Source organism: Acromyrmex echinatior, chromosome 10, assembly GCF_024713525.1.
Source record: "Acromyrmex echinatior isolate Ae372 chromosome 10, ASM2471352v2, whole genome shotgun sequence".
NCBI classification, from domain to species: domain Eukaryota; kingdom Metazoa; phylum Arthropoda; class Insecta; order Hymenoptera; family Formicidae; genus Acromyrmex; species Acromyrmex echinatior.
Window position 1 is genome coordinate 8,811,558 of NC_141861.1, and position 14,819 is coordinate 8,826,376.

Genomic DNA, 14,819 nt, shown 5'->3' on the forward strand with positions numbered 1-14,819 from the left:
TTTTAAATAAATTTCTATATCATCTTGATATTTTATACAAGTTATATTGTCATAAATATTATATAAAAACGTTGAATTGTGTGCTAAGTAAGATTATGGCCGAAATGTCTAATGTTTTTATTAATGTAATGATAATTAAATATCACAAACTATAACTTGTGCGGCGGTTTTTTATGCTCTTCTTTTCATACGTTTTGAATTATAAACCACGTTCGTTTTTATGATGTATTCTAAGTAATTTAATTAAATAAAACTATATCGAGTGAATTTAATTTATTAAATCAGTCCTATTTGAAATACATTAAAGTCATAGTCAATATATATACTATAAGTTGCGTATAAACAAATTAATACGTTAAACAGAGGAAAATATAAACATAAACAGAAAGTAGGGTAATAAGAAAGAAGAAGGAGCGCTACGCTCTTGAAATTGATTTAGTAGGATAAAGACTTGTCTTCAACATTCATCTCGAAAGGATAATGCAATACATTTCAAATGGATATGCCTTATGTAGATCCGTATTCCTACGCAAAACCAGGTATTTTATTATTTTATTTAATTACATAATTAATTATATGAGATGATACGTAATATTAAACATTTGAAGTACACTCTTCTTATCTTTGTTTAAAAAAAAAAATAAAACGTGTGACATCCGAGAATAATAATTTTATTAGCATGTTCAAAAGGTAAAAACTGTCATGCATATCTTATTCCTAATTTTTTTAAATATTTGATTGTATTACAACTTATGCGTGTCTTCTTAAAAGAATAAAGTACAAATTATATAGCATTTTTAATATCAATCCACACTATAAAAACAAGAAAAAGTGTATACAATATAAAGTATTGAATTACAGTACATTACATTTCTTATGTACTTACGTTTATAATATGTATATATATATATATATATATATATATATATATCCACAGTAAATATTTGAATATCATTCAATTTCTGTAATCATTTAATTATTAGGTATTGCTAGGGTAATTCATACCCATTTAGAATTATTCGTCGACTTTGATGAAACAGTCCTTCGCGGCACGGCAATTTTATTTATAAAAACGAAAGCTAGATGTGAAGAAATAGTTAGTAAACATTTTCTTTTATTTTGAGCACAGTTTTGTAGTTTTTTATTTGTAATTAATATATAACATTGAATAATTAGATTTTAGATATCTACCAACTCAATGAAGATAAGATGGATATCTCAGAATACTCGAGTAATGATAAATTAAAATATGACGTTAAACAAACTCCCCGTAATATTGGAGTAAATGAATTTGTTGTTATTCAGATACCGCAGAAATATAGAGGTCGTTTCACTGAATTTAAATATAAATATTGCAATGAGCCATATCAAATTGACTATAAGTAAGTATAAAATGTTTCAAAAACTGCAGATTTCAGAAAATATTGAAATAAATATTTTATACGTAAAAATTTATCATATTTTACAGTTATGCAATTTTGATTACGTATGAAACACGTAAAGATTCTCCTGTACTGTATTGGTTAAGAAGTGACCAAACTTCTGATGGCACTCATCCTTTGCTAATAACTAACAACAAGGTAAATTATACGATAAATTATATGATAAATAAATAAACAGTAAATTCTATAAATTCACAGTACTGATAACACTATATTTTTAGTTTACATATGCCAGAGGAATATTTCCCTGTCAAGATTCACCATCTGTTAGATTTACATTCACCGCGGAGGTAAGAATTTAAGTAGTTATCACTTATATTTTATATGTATATACATATATTAAAGATGTTTTATTTTTTCATATTTCCTCTTAAAGTTAAATTCTTGAAATAATTTTTAGACGAAAGTCTTACTGCAAAAAATGTCGAAGTTATAATAGTTTTATAATAATTTTAAATTAACAGTGATTAAAATTCATTAATGACACAGATGATATTTTATCCATTCTCAGACACGACAGTATGACAAGTAGGAATGATGAAGACCTCCTTTACGCAATATTTCTATTAGGAAATTATTTTCATTTTTCTAAGGAATCTTTTTATATGTTACAAGTACACAAACAAGATACGGTATCATCTACGATGTCACTTGCCGAAATGAATTTAAAATCATGATTATTTATCTCATATATAAATATAAACTTTTATATTTTGGTAGACAAATTATTTTTGACGTGAAAAAAAAGTAGATGTATTATTATTAAATTGATAATTAATTAAATGAGTTATTATTATTCCAGTTTTAGTTTGGGATTGCGTTTCGAAATCAATATTAACTATTAGCGCACAGTTTGCAGAATTGGGAAATATGTTTAAAAAGTTAAAAATATGTTTAGCAAGTGAACGTTGTTTATGAATTATTAACTTTCCCTATTAATTGTTGTTACTATAAAAACTATTATAACCTTGACATTTTTGCATTAGAATTTCTGACCGTAAGTAACTTCAAAAATACTACTTTAAAGAAAGATTCGGTACAAATAGGGCACAATTTATACAGGATGTGTCAAATAAGTCTGTTTATCTCAAATATATACGATATTTATAGACGTATAAAAATGAATTATTTACAAAACCTGTATAGCACCAAATATACTACAAAATGATACTAATAATTGTTTTCTGCGTGGAGACGGTTCGGATGTATCATAATTATCTGCATTTTTTGGAATAATATGATTTTCTTACGCAATACGATCCCTGTAGTTATTTTGTATATAAAAGTATTTAGATACAGAAATAAAAAAAATCAACTTTGTAAGATGTTTAATATTTTATGCTAATACGTTAAAATAAGTATAAAATTTCTCGTAAATTATAGATTTTCGATATTTCACTTTAATATTTTCATATGTAAGGTAATTAGAGGAAACATGTTACGTAGAAAATAACATAATCCATTTAAAAAAGTGATTTAAAAATCAGTTATCACGAAATCCCTGAAACGCCTTTCTCTAGTGTACAAAATTACTATTTAGTAGTGAGTATTGTTACTTGCCCTTCTGATGTGTTGTATAACTTTCATCATTAAATAATATTCATATTTCTAGAAATAATATAAAAATAATCTAGATGAACAGGGTTATTACTACACACTATATGACAGTGGTGACTGATAACTGATTACCGATATTATTTTAAAAATAACGAAACTTTGAAATAATGAATCTTTTTATATAAAACATAAAAAGATATACAGAATGTCCAGAACAAGTTTAAGAGGAGATTCTTAATATTATGTTGAGATGTAAGTCCTAATAATAAAATGTTGAGTGAATTTTTTTTTTGACGTAATAAATACCAATAATTAGAAATATTAATAACTGTATCTTCGCTTACATAATCTTTGCATCGATATTTACAAGAGGCAATAATTAGCTTTCAGTCATGCGGAATGTCAACCGCTTTTGGGTGATAATTTTGACTTTGAAAATTGATAATAACTCATTATGAACTTTCACGGCTTTCTCAATTAAGATGTGGATATGTATTTGATCTTGATCTGAGGAGGATGCTCAAAATTAGAAAGAAATATGTAATCAACTTATAATTGATATCTTTAATATAATTGATACCTTTAATGTTCTTAACAACAATTACGTTTGACTTTTCTATATCACTGTTATTTATTATTTTACTGTATAGAGAGAGTGAGTGAGAGAGAGAGAGAGAGATAGGTCATTACTTATATTTATCTTTCATTAATTAAAAATTTTTTTCTAGATTTCTGTACCAAATAATTTCAATACCGTTATAATATGTGGGAGGACATGTAGACTTATAATAAATGATGGAGACCGACATATATACATGTGTTTTGAAATGTTTCCGATGCCGTCATATGCAATGATTATTATGGTTGGTTCATTAGAAACCATACACCTTGATTTACAACATAACGTCAGTTTGTGGGCCGAAAAAAAATATATTGAGCAAAGTAAATCATGTTTCGCAAATTTCCATCATATTCTTACTATTGCCAAAGAATTGTGTGGTCCTATTTATATAAATGACAAAGGTAAAATATCAAGTAATACTCACATTACAAAAAAGATTAATGTGGATTTTACAATTACGATATGTTTATTATCTCATAGTAGGGGGCTTTCCTCTATAATATAAACACTTTGAAAGTTATGTACAACATGTTATTAAAATCATCCGATGTTTTTATACTAAATTGAACCAAATTATATGTACAATGATATTTTTCGTGAATGATTATTTACTATTAATTTTGTTTTATAAACGTATATTAAAATGATAATTGTAGATGATGTACGTGAATACAATATATGTGTGCTTCCACCAAATATCCCAGAAATTGATTTGTCATGTCTTTCAATGATATTTGTGTCATCAACTTTACTTAACGAAGATTCCTTTTTGATATGCAGTACGATTGCTCAAAAAGTTGCTCAGAATTGGGCAGGAGGTTTAGTTACGTGTACAAATTTTCAACATTTGTGGTTAAATAAAAGTTTTAGTACCTTCATATCTAGAAGAATTGTGTATTTTATGTATCAGCAAAATATAATTCCTGATAAAATGTCATTTCTGGAAAGAAAAACCGTTAACGATCTTATAATTAAGGTAAATCATTAATATTTCATTCAGACGGAAAGTGTCGAAATATATACATTGAAACTGTTGATTGTTAATAATAACAATTTACACTTTTACAACTTTACGAAATTACTTACTTTGCAAATATACACATTTATAATACATTTCGCACATTCGCATACGCATTCGTATTTCTACATACATATACTTATCTGAATTCTTACATTATTTTCTTTGAATTTTGTTAATATTACAGATAAATTTACTTGATGTTGACTCTGAACAGAAACTAATACCTAATTTGTGGGGTGTCTTAACCAAAAATATCACAAAATGTGTAATGGATGAATTGGGATATATTCTTTTGAGTTACTTAAATTCTTTTTTTGGATCAAAACATTTCAAAATATATCTTAAATCTTATTTTTGGGATTTTCGTTTTAAAAGTATAAACACTCATGATTGGCTGATCCATTTGCTTAAATGTTTTGTTAACTTACAAGTGGTAACATCTTTCTGTGTAAACATATTAGAATTTTAACAACATTTATTCATTGATTAACAAATAATAACTCTTGTGTATCTGCTTATAGAAACTATCAATATTCTATAAGTGGATTTATGGACCGAATTTAAGACATATGTCTATTGAAGATCTATGTACTTTGTATCCCGAGCTGCATTGTCTAATGACAAAAAGTCAAGGATACCTGTTAGCGACACAGTGGATCACGACAGAAACATTTAATAATTTTGCTTTTTTGTTGACTGAAATAAAATTATATAATAATAATCTTGAGAGAAGAGAATTCTTATCCCACTTATATGCATCGAATATGGTTTTACCAGTTGCAAAGTTATGGTGGCTACGTCGTATGTTTCCACTTGACGAGCAAACTTGTGAAAATCGGTAAATATTGCCGGTATATCTATATTTAAAAATTGATTTGAAATTATACAGCATAACGCATACGTATCTTCTAGGCTTCTTTTGCTACTTTTGTACATAAAAAATAAATGGTTGGAAATGATTCAACCTGCTTTGGAATTTGTCCGCGAATATTGTTCACCAATGTTTGCGTGTCCAATATTTCGTGAATTGTACAAATTGGAAGAGACGCGTCACCTGGCGATCTCAGGATTTACAGCCATTGTGGAGAAGAAATGCAAAATGCTTCCTCAAACCATCCAAGAAGTAGCATATATTCTTAAAATTAATTTAAAGGATATATATATATTAACAAGTGAAGAAAGTACTCTGCATGTAAAAACAAGACAATGACGCTTGAAATCAAGAAGAAATCGAAATAAGTTAGTTTAAATGAATACGAAATAATTATAAACTAAATATTACAATAACTACACTGTTAGAAATGTAATCACGTACTTCCTTTATATATAGATGAAGCTCGTGATTATGAACGAAATTAAAAGTAATGAATAATTTCCCTGAAAATTAAGTTATAGTAATTATTTAAATGTAACAAACGTGTACATTAAATTATGAAATTTCATGTACTTTTAATTAAATTTTATGAAAAGTATATAAATTTTCATGAAAAATGCATTAAATTTTTTTATTTTATGTATATGCACACAAATGCTTTTTAATTATAAATACATTAAATTTAATGTAATGTCATGAAATTATGTAACTTAAAATGTAATGAAATTTAAGAACATTTCTAACAGTGTACGTTTTAATTATAAATACATTAAATTTAATGTAATGACATGAAATTAAATTTAATTTGTCTAACTTAAAAGTTAATAAAATTTAAGAACATTTCTAACATTGTAATGTTAATGTTATTTTTATATTAATTAAATATTTATCCTTCTTATCATGATCTTAAGAGTAAAATTTCATTTTTTATTGAATATAAAGTACTCTCCATAGAAATTTTACACCAAACAATGAATAGGTAAAACAAATGTTTTATTAAAATCATTACTTTCGTCCTCATTTTTATCTTGATTTTTATCAAAATTACCAATCAAATCATCTAAAAGATTAACATTATAGATCTGTCGCATTCTGCAACATAGCGAATTCCTATCATAGCTCCTACTCACTCCAATGCGTTTGTTGAAGTAAAACACGGAATGAATTTATATTTCCATCCACGAAGATATCGCAATAGAGAAATATGCAACAAAATGAACAAAAAGGTACAAAGACCCAGAATTTTCTCTGCTGCTGATCTTATAGATTTTCTTTTTTGTAAGATGTAACCTCTTCTTATTAGCTTTACCTTGAGCAAAAATTTTTCATTGCAGTTATCGTCTCAATCGCTACCTAATTAATTGATATAGAAATAATATTAAACAATAGTATCTTATTTAATTAATATATACTGTAATGTGAATACATAATAAATAAGAAATAAAAGCCCTAAACGGTATATCAAGTTGGAGTTTTAGTATTTAAATTTAGTGTTTAAATAATTCGATGTGAATTTATACTATACATATTTATACTATACATATCCAATCCTACAAACTGCCCCTCGAATTTAATTTGCAGTCTTTGAATACAATCTTAACAGAACTTGAGTAATATCATAAAGCAATTTAATAAGATTATAATATTTATAAGCATGTTAGAAAGACCTTAATAATCTGATGCTGATAAGCATTTTAAAGCCTGCAAATAATTTTGTAGCAAAAAAATATTACCTAACGCGGTCCGAATAATTCAGATACATAGCGATTGAATTTATATTAAAGCCTTGTAATACTTTTATTTAATTACTGCAAAAAATATTAGCTTAGCCGGGATAATTAAAATGTTTCGTGATGTGAGAGAATTTGAGGATGAATGATGATATGAATAGACTGCGGAATATTCTTTAATTGGATAATTGAATAATCAGAATTCAAGTAAGGTAAATTTAAATTGAGAGACAAATGGAAGGATAATTGATAAGTGGATAATTGAGATTTGAATGGGAAAAAGCACTTGTGCGAAGTTTGGCGGAAGGGAAGCTTGTTCGCACACATTCTTGAATATATTCTACATGTAGCGATAATCGGGTCTACATACACCAGTAAGTCAATATAAAAAGTATATTGTATCGAACAGTCATAGAATGTGAAGGAACCGAAGAATCGGCATTCGGTGACCTGTTCAAAAGACGCTTCGGTATATATAATGCAGTAGATTTTATATATATACTATATATATGCATATTAAAAGTTTACATCTTACAATTTGGATTAATAAAGAGAATAATAATCGATAAATCAATTGCTGATCATGAATAATAGAAAAGACACTTTCATTAGGTACGTAATTATTTTATTTAAAATTGTCGATATGAATACATAAATTATTAAATTATAAAATTCTTGCTTCCATTGCGTCTTATTCTTTTTGCAGCTTTAAAATTTTTATTTCCACTGAGAAGCCGATCGAAAAAATAAAGAAATGAAGAACATATTCGGAATACATTGTGTGTCGTAAGGCAACTCTACAGCGATCAAATCTCTCGCCCTAGATACGATGTATCCTCTGCAGATCCCACCAGTTTATTTCGGAGATCCCTCTGATGGAGCAAGGGGATGGATTGCCGATACTAACAAACCGAAAAGATTTATACGCGCGTATGTGTCGACGAGAAAAAGAATAAGTATAAGGTTTAGAATAAGTAGGTAAAAAAAAAAAAAATTTCATTTTAGGAAAAGGGATGCACGATTAATGTACATATTTCTTTTTTAGATCTTGCTCTCCACCCTATTTGGCGGGCGTCCGCCTGCACTCTTCTGCACCAATACCCGAGTTTCCGTCGTAGTATACATGTGGAGTGTGTATATACATGTAAAATACATACGGGTGGTGCTGGCCGCGGAATGGGATGAGAGCGAGAGGGTGAGGACGAGTGTGAGCCGGGTCGACCGCGCAAATCTCTGCACGTACACGCACACGTGTCTGTGTGTGGGATGTGTACATATACACGCGCCATTTTCATGCATCATTGTATGCGTGCGTGCACAAGGGTAGGCGAGGGTGAGATCGCGGGGGATGGTAGGCGCCTTGGTGACGTCATTGCTCTAATCGTCAGTTGCGCAGAGACGGGGTTGGTCACCGCGCTACGTCAGAATGAGGAGTCGAGCAAGCAGCAGCCGTTAAACCACCCTCTTCGGTCGGGGCTCTCTCTCTCTCTCTCTCTCTCTCTTTGTGCGGGCGGGCCGACGATCTAGGGGTAAAAAAAATATCATTCTAAATATCGCGATTATATTCCACTGAACACCGTTGTTCATGTCATCCCGTGATAAGGTTACGCGCGCGCAGCATCCCCATAAATCGTTTACGTTCTCTTTTGCAGAGAGGTACACGAGCATGGGACAGGGAGCGGTGTCGTGAAGTGAGGCGGAAGGCGCGTGTCGTTGGCGCGCGCGTGGTCAACAGTGCGACTGTCAGGGTGGCCGAGTGCCGGCGACGATGGCGAGCTCGGGCTCGGCGGTCGACGGGGTTGGCGACGATGGTACGACGGGCGTGCCGGGCGGCGGACCCAGGAATCCCCTCACCTGCGGTGTCTGCCACGATTATTACAACGAGCCTTGTCTGCTCTCCTGCTTCCATACCTTCTGCGCCCGTTGCATACACGGCCCGCACATCGACGGGACGATCAAGTGTCCCATCTGCGGGTAGATAACAACATGTGACGATTTATCCAACAGTTGACATTTGCATATGCATGCGCAATATTAATATTTCTAACTGCAAAGTCAGATTTTCATTTCCGTGTGTTTCATCTTTTGTGTAACATTAAAGAATTATCTGCAATTTCAAGTATTCTTTAGACTCAGTGGTTCCAAGAAAACGTTCTGGAACGTTTCTTTTATTACTTTCTTATTACTTTATATTAGTTGTAATGTTATTAAATTATAATTTTCTCTACGATATTACAAGTGTGTTATGTAATAATGCTGCACTGTGTTATTATTTATAATTATACAGGCAACAAACACAGTTGAAAGATGGAGCACAATTACCACCCCCCGATCAGCTGATACGCCAATTAGTGGAACTGGCAAACTCCGAAAATCCACCATGTGCCAATTGCGATAAACGCGATAAATCCACTATGTTTTTCTGTACAACATGCGGTATGTTTATTAAAGAAATGTCTTTCAATGTCATCAGTATCAAGTTATCCAGAACATAAAAAGAAATGTTGTACATATTTACAGGACAAGCGCTTTGCACTCACTGCAGAGAACATACCCATCGTGCAAAGATGTTCTCCACTCACGAGGTGGTGCATATGAGCAAATGCGCCAAGGACACTCAACGTCGGTGTCCGAGCCATGGCGAGCAGTACATAATGTATAGCCAGAGCGCCAAGTGCATGCTGTGCGCTACGTGCTTTCGCGATACACCTCCGGATGCGCGGGTGCACTGCGTGGACATTGAAAGCGCCTGGCAGCAGGTCTCGAAGAAGATGGAGCGCGCTGTAAACTCCATCTGCGAGCTCCAGGCTGGCATTAAGGACGGCGTATTGGCCCTCAAGTCGCAGCTGGACGAGTTGCGGCACAGTCTCGAGTCCGAGAAGCGCGCGTTGACCGCCTTCTGTCAAGGTATGCAGGAGGCGATCAACAAGACGCACGCGTACGTCCTCGCAGAGTTGCAGCGTCAATTCGACACTAAGGAGCGCATGGTGCGTACGCAATTGCTTGCGCTAGGTAGCGCGTTACCCGTGCTGCAGATGCATTTAATGCTGTGCACCGCGTTCACCACTGGCGCGACCAAATATCAGTTCCTCGAGCTGGCGCATCCGATGCTGGAACGGCTGAGTCGCGTCGCTCAACTGGGCCATCCGTCGCGGCCACCTCTGCTCGCTGCCCACATCAAGACGAATTATCGGGTCGATTTTGCGCGTGCCCTACATCCCTACATAGGTCAAGTGCAGACACCGAAGATTACCGCAGAATCCCTGTATGATCAGATGGCCGGTGGTCATACGCTAGGTCAGCCGGAACCGCAAGTGCTTCAGGTACAGGTGCGAGCGAAACGAGGAATTTCACGATTGGTCACATTGGATGATCCTCCATCGTGACTATCCATCATTTTCGCATCAGAAATTTTTTTCTTTCTGATACCTAAATTATTATTTGTATTATATGTTTAAATTCTTCAGTTTTATTTATGGATCGTTATAGAAATTATAGATCGTAAATGATAATCAAAAGTTGATGCAAAATATAATTAGAAGATCGCTAATAAACCATTCGCGTTTTACGCCAGGAATACGTTTTCCCAACAGAGCAGCAAGGTCACTCAGAGGCTGCCGACAAAAAGCGGACCTGATAGCGGCCCGTTCTCCAATCACTGTCGGACTTTTGACACCCAGCTGAAGGAACTAAGTCAGCAGTTGATGACTGTGAAGGAACGATTGGGCGAATTGCAGCGGGATGTTTCCGTTTTAAAAAGAGCAAACACTCCGCCGTTGGGTACTCGTTACGATCATGTGGCAAGGGATTGCCGTTTGCTCGAGCAACAATTGGAGCATCATCAAATGGAATTGGAGCGACTAAGAAACGTTTTCGACGCTCTTTGGGAGGAACAGATGTGTAGGATTCACATAGAAAAGGAGATTTTCCATTCTCAAGTATGTTCTCCCAGCCAAGTTAGTTTAAGCAGAACAATAAGTCAGGATAACGTAAAAATGATATTAAAATAAATTAGAAATGATTCAAAAATGACTTTTAATCATCATTTTGAAGTCATTTTGATATCACAATGATGTCTCTGTCTCACAGAAAAAAATGTTACGGTTGCCACAACCGGAAATAATAATAATTTTCGCCATCAATACATTTGGCAGTGATAACCATAAGATGGACATCTTTACAGCCACAAGTTAAAATATGCCAATCTTATAGTTATCACAATCGTACTATAATTCTTCCAAAACATGTATTGATGGACGATTTTTGATCGTGGCAACTTCTTTATTATTTACTCTCGTGCTGTTCCTGTTCAGATGAATGACATATTATCGTTGAGGAGCGAAGTGAAAAAGCTGCAAGTTCTCGCTCAACATCTGGAGCCCTTCGTCAAGTCGTTCTCGATAGGCATCGGCGCTGGAGAAGTAAGTGTGGCCGCGGCGGACGCGGCCGATAATCAACATCTACAAGCGTTGCTGGATCATCTGGCGCGCTTACAGATGCAGGAACCACCACCGCATCCACAGGCTCAAGCACCGACGAAGGATCATCGTCATCCACGTAGCACTGCCACGAGTGCCGACAACGCGCTATACATGAAGGGTGAGAAAGTGTGTCTCGAACGTGTCGGTGTTCCTCAGATCGCGTTTGACGTTAAAATAATGAAGACGCATCGAATATTTATGTATACTTAATTCGCGATTTAAATGATTATACAGAAACGAAGGAGATACCGACACGATGTCGTACGCCGTCCGGTGGTGTTGGCGCCGTTTTGGATTCGAGCGGCAATATAGTTGTGTACGGGACGGCCAAGTCAACCGATCCAAAGCGGGGCGTGCTTAGTCAATTGATCGAGAAGGCCAGAACGCAAAAGGATGATCGTAAGAAATCACCAGGCAGAGAAGACGGGCGTGATCGCAGTCAGAGCCGGCGTTCGCGCAAGTCGCCGGACAGCGCGAAGCCGAAGACGCCACCCGGTCACTCATCCGGCAGCAAGATGCGATCGTTGTATCGTTCCCTGAAAGGCGGAACCGGCGACACTTCCGCCGAGGCGCTCGATCAGGCGGAAAGATGCACCGACTCGCAGCAGCCGCAGTCTCATATCGGTAAGAATGGGAGAATCGCAGGATCATCGTGCGCAAACGAATACTGATACATTATGACACGCAGGTCTTCCTTTGTAGTCCATCGGGGCGAAATTTCGGGTTTAGACTTAGAGGCGATAAACATCCGACAGCCGAATACGTAAAGTTGCTCGCCGTTCACCGCACACGCTTATATATATATATATATATATATATATATACAATATATGTAAATATATTATCTGTACATTTAACGAAAGATATATCGATATATATATGTTGACCCACATGTAACACATTTATCGCACATTTACCATCACGAAGTTAAGTGTCTCGTCGTCGTCGTCCCGCAGCGAACTTTTGTTACACCCGCTGCGTTCGAAGAAGATGAGACCGTCTTCTAAAAGAGTCCCGTGCTTCCAGCAGGCGACGAGGGCGAGTATCAACGAATCTCGGAGGCCTCAAGCATGGGCGAAGCGAAGAAGCGCGTGCAGGCGCAAGTGCATGCGGTCCCGACCGATGATCAGATACGGGCGATGCCAAGCAGCAAGGTCCCCAAAATCTATCCGGCCAGCGACTCCGAGGAGCTGTTCTACGGCGACGGGAAGGATGCGAGGAGGCGACGGCGCGCCAGCTGCGACAGTCTCAGCACAACTGGTTCCGGAAACAGTAGGCGGTCGAGCATCGCCGATGGGACGGTAGGTCAACAATCCATCGCACAGGACCCCCGGAAAGCCCTGGTCGTTTTGATCGGATCACGGACGTCGTCGTCTCTCATGCAGAAACAGCGTTCCTGGGAGACCTTCCCGCGGCCCAAGAGCAAGCGTGGTGCCGGTAGCGAGGGTGCGGGGGCTTCGTCCCTCGGTCAGCTGAAGAAAGCGGACAGCTTTGAGGGCCACGAGGAAGCGGTGCGCACTTTGGTGGCGGCTGTACAGGAGACGCGATCTCAGCTGCGACATCATCATTTACATCATCATCGTCATCATCGTAAGAGTAAAACGAATTGAGGCGCTTCTTGTCGTTCAGGTCGTTCTCGGTCCCTTCGCAACCCCTCCTCGCGCGCAAAAATTACGTAAGGAAATATTGTCCGAAAGGTATCGAATAGATATCCGCGAGCCTATTGCGTATAGATAGAAAAAAGAAAAGAAAAGAATGAAAAAGAATGATCAAAAGACTAAATGCCGTGCCCCAAGTGGCTTAAGTATAAATGTTATTTATTAGTAAAGAAAGCGTATTGTTGTGAGAGCCGACATATTATCGGTTTTTCGAAGATTTTGGACATTCTATTAGTATAATAATAATAATAATAATAATAATGGATATATAAATATAATAATGAAAAAGGTCTATATTCTGCGCGATATGGAAAATCGGAAATCTTCGTTATCGAGAGGCATCTTCGTCTCTTATCTTTATATTACTTTTTGAGATTCTTTTGAGATCCCGATCAAACGCGTGGTGTTTGTATTAATCCAATTTTTCGACGTTTATATTGTGTCCCTCGTCAAAGTTGTATACCGCATACGACGACGTGCAATTTTCGCGAAGTACCTTTTATATAGCGATTTAATTGCATTCGATAATGAAAGCGCCGAAGATCGATATCGATTCCACTGTAATTGCAGATGTTAGAGATGGAAGAAAGAAGGAGAGTACGATTATGTCTGCTATTCGTATTGTTGATAAGATCCGCCTAGGGCGGTTGATACGTAGAGCCTTGACTAAGGAAGATAAAACGTTTTTTTCGGACAAAAACGCGCGTGTGCAATGTACAATAATTGCAAAAGAACCACGGTTGACGTTACAATCTAAACTGTATACAGACGAATGTATATTTCGTTCCGATCGCGCACATTATTTCGGTTTCGTTATTACAAGAGTCCTGTTCGCGTATCCTCATTTCTCCTCTAGTTAAAACACGCGGATCTATTTCCATCATGTTTGTACACGCGATTTTTCCTTTGAACGTCAACGGGTCGGATGCATAGTCCAGTAAAATACGTCGCGCGATTCGATCGATCAAGTAAAACGGTAATATTTAGTTAGTAAACAACACTGCCAGTCGCGATATATTACGTCATTACGAATTTAATCGACGATACTCGATTCGCGAATAGCCTAATTCGAGCGTTTACTCGTAATCGCCATCAATAAAAACCCAGCGATCGCCCTACGGGCTCGTCACGATTATACTCGTCACAATTATTGACTATAATGTAACGATAATATTATTCCAAACGAGGGGCGCAAGGATAAAAATCGGTATTACGAGGAATCGGCTCTTCCTTGTGAAAGTCAATGCGATCGTTAATCGTTGTTTCGAATTTAACTACGAGCAAAGATTTGTAATCTTCAGCAGGGTTACAATGAACTGTAATCTTCAGCAGGGTTACAATGTTCTAATTATAGCGAGTGTACACACGTAAGCATGTATGAGAAATTGTCGAATTTCTGGTATAGTAAAATATATACAAGTTAATAAATATACC

The 14,819-nt window shown here is 35.6% G+C and overlaps 2 protein-coding genes across 4 annotated transcripts; both read left to right on the forward strand.

Annotated features, from left to right (window-relative positions):
- Window positions 1–63: 63 nt before the first annotated feature.
- On the forward strand, window positions 64–5,881 carry LOC105150330 (leukotriene A-4 hydrolase-like). The gene is made up of 10 exons (XM_087410514.1): window positions 64–539; window positions 984–1,096; window positions 1,177–1,382; window positions 1,469–1,580; window positions 1,664–1,732; window positions 3,728–4,022; window positions 4,278–4,597; window positions 4,821–5,075; window positions 5,164–5,480; window positions 5,555–5,881. The coding sequence occupies exons 1-10, from the start codon at window positions 497–499 to the stop codon at window positions 5,850–5,852; spliced, it is 2,028 nt and encodes a 675-aa protein (XP_087266640.1). The 5' UTR covers window positions 64–496; the 3' UTR covers window positions 5,853–5,881.
- Window positions 5,882–8,617: 2,736 nt separating this feature from the next.
- On the forward strand, window positions 8,618–14,815 carry LOC105150279 (RING finger protein 207). 3 transcript variants are annotated; one of them, XM_011063241.2, is made up of 9 exons: window positions 8,618–8,775; window positions 8,899–9,220; window positions 9,534–9,682; window positions 9,767–10,575; window positions 10,840–11,184; window positions 11,560–11,845; window positions 11,962–12,351; window positions 12,757–13,028; window positions 13,113–14,815. In XM_011063241.2, the coding sequence occupies exons 2-9, from the start codon at window positions 9,015–9,017 to the stop codon at window positions 13,335–13,337; spliced, it is 2,682 nt and encodes an 893-aa protein (XP_011061543.2). In that variant the 5' UTR covers window positions 8,618–8,775; window positions 8,899–9,014; the 3' UTR covers window positions 13,338–14,815. The 3 variants fall into 3 exon arrangements, with proteins under 3 accessions (XP_011061543.2, XP_011061542.2, XP_087266271.1); XM_011063240.2 differs by having other exon boundaries at window positions 12,757–14,815; XM_087410145.1 differs by having other exon boundaries at window positions 9,767–10,569; window positions 12,757–14,815.
- Window positions 14,816–14,819: the final 4 nt, after the last annotated feature.

Excerpts from the sequence above, each read along its gene's own strand:
- LOC105150279 (XM_011063240.2), top strand. The coding sequence starts at position 9,015 with ATGGCGAGCTCGGGCTCGGCGGTCGACGGGGTTGGCGACGATGGTACG. Across the intron at positions 11,846-11,961 it reads CAACGCGCTATACATGAAGG|AAACGAAGGAGATACCGACA; the intron begins GTGAGAAAGTGT and ends ATGATTATACAG. Across the intron at positions 12,352-12,756 it reads GCAGCCGCAGTCTCATATCG|GCGACGAGGGCGAGTATCAA; the intron begins GTAAGAATGGGA and ends TGCTTCCAGCAG.
- LOC105150330 (XM_087410514.1), top strand. The coding sequence starts at position 497 with ATGGATATGCCTTATGTAGATCCGTATTCCTACGCAAAACCAG. Across the intron at positions 1,581-1,663 it reads TGCTAATAACTAACAACAAG|TTTACATATGCCAGAGGAAT; the intron begins GTAAATTATACG and ends CTATATTTTTAG. Across the intron at positions 4,598-4,820 it reads TTAACGATCTTATAATTAAG|TTACAGATAAATTTACTTGA; the intron begins GTAAATCATTAA and ends ATTTTGTTAATA.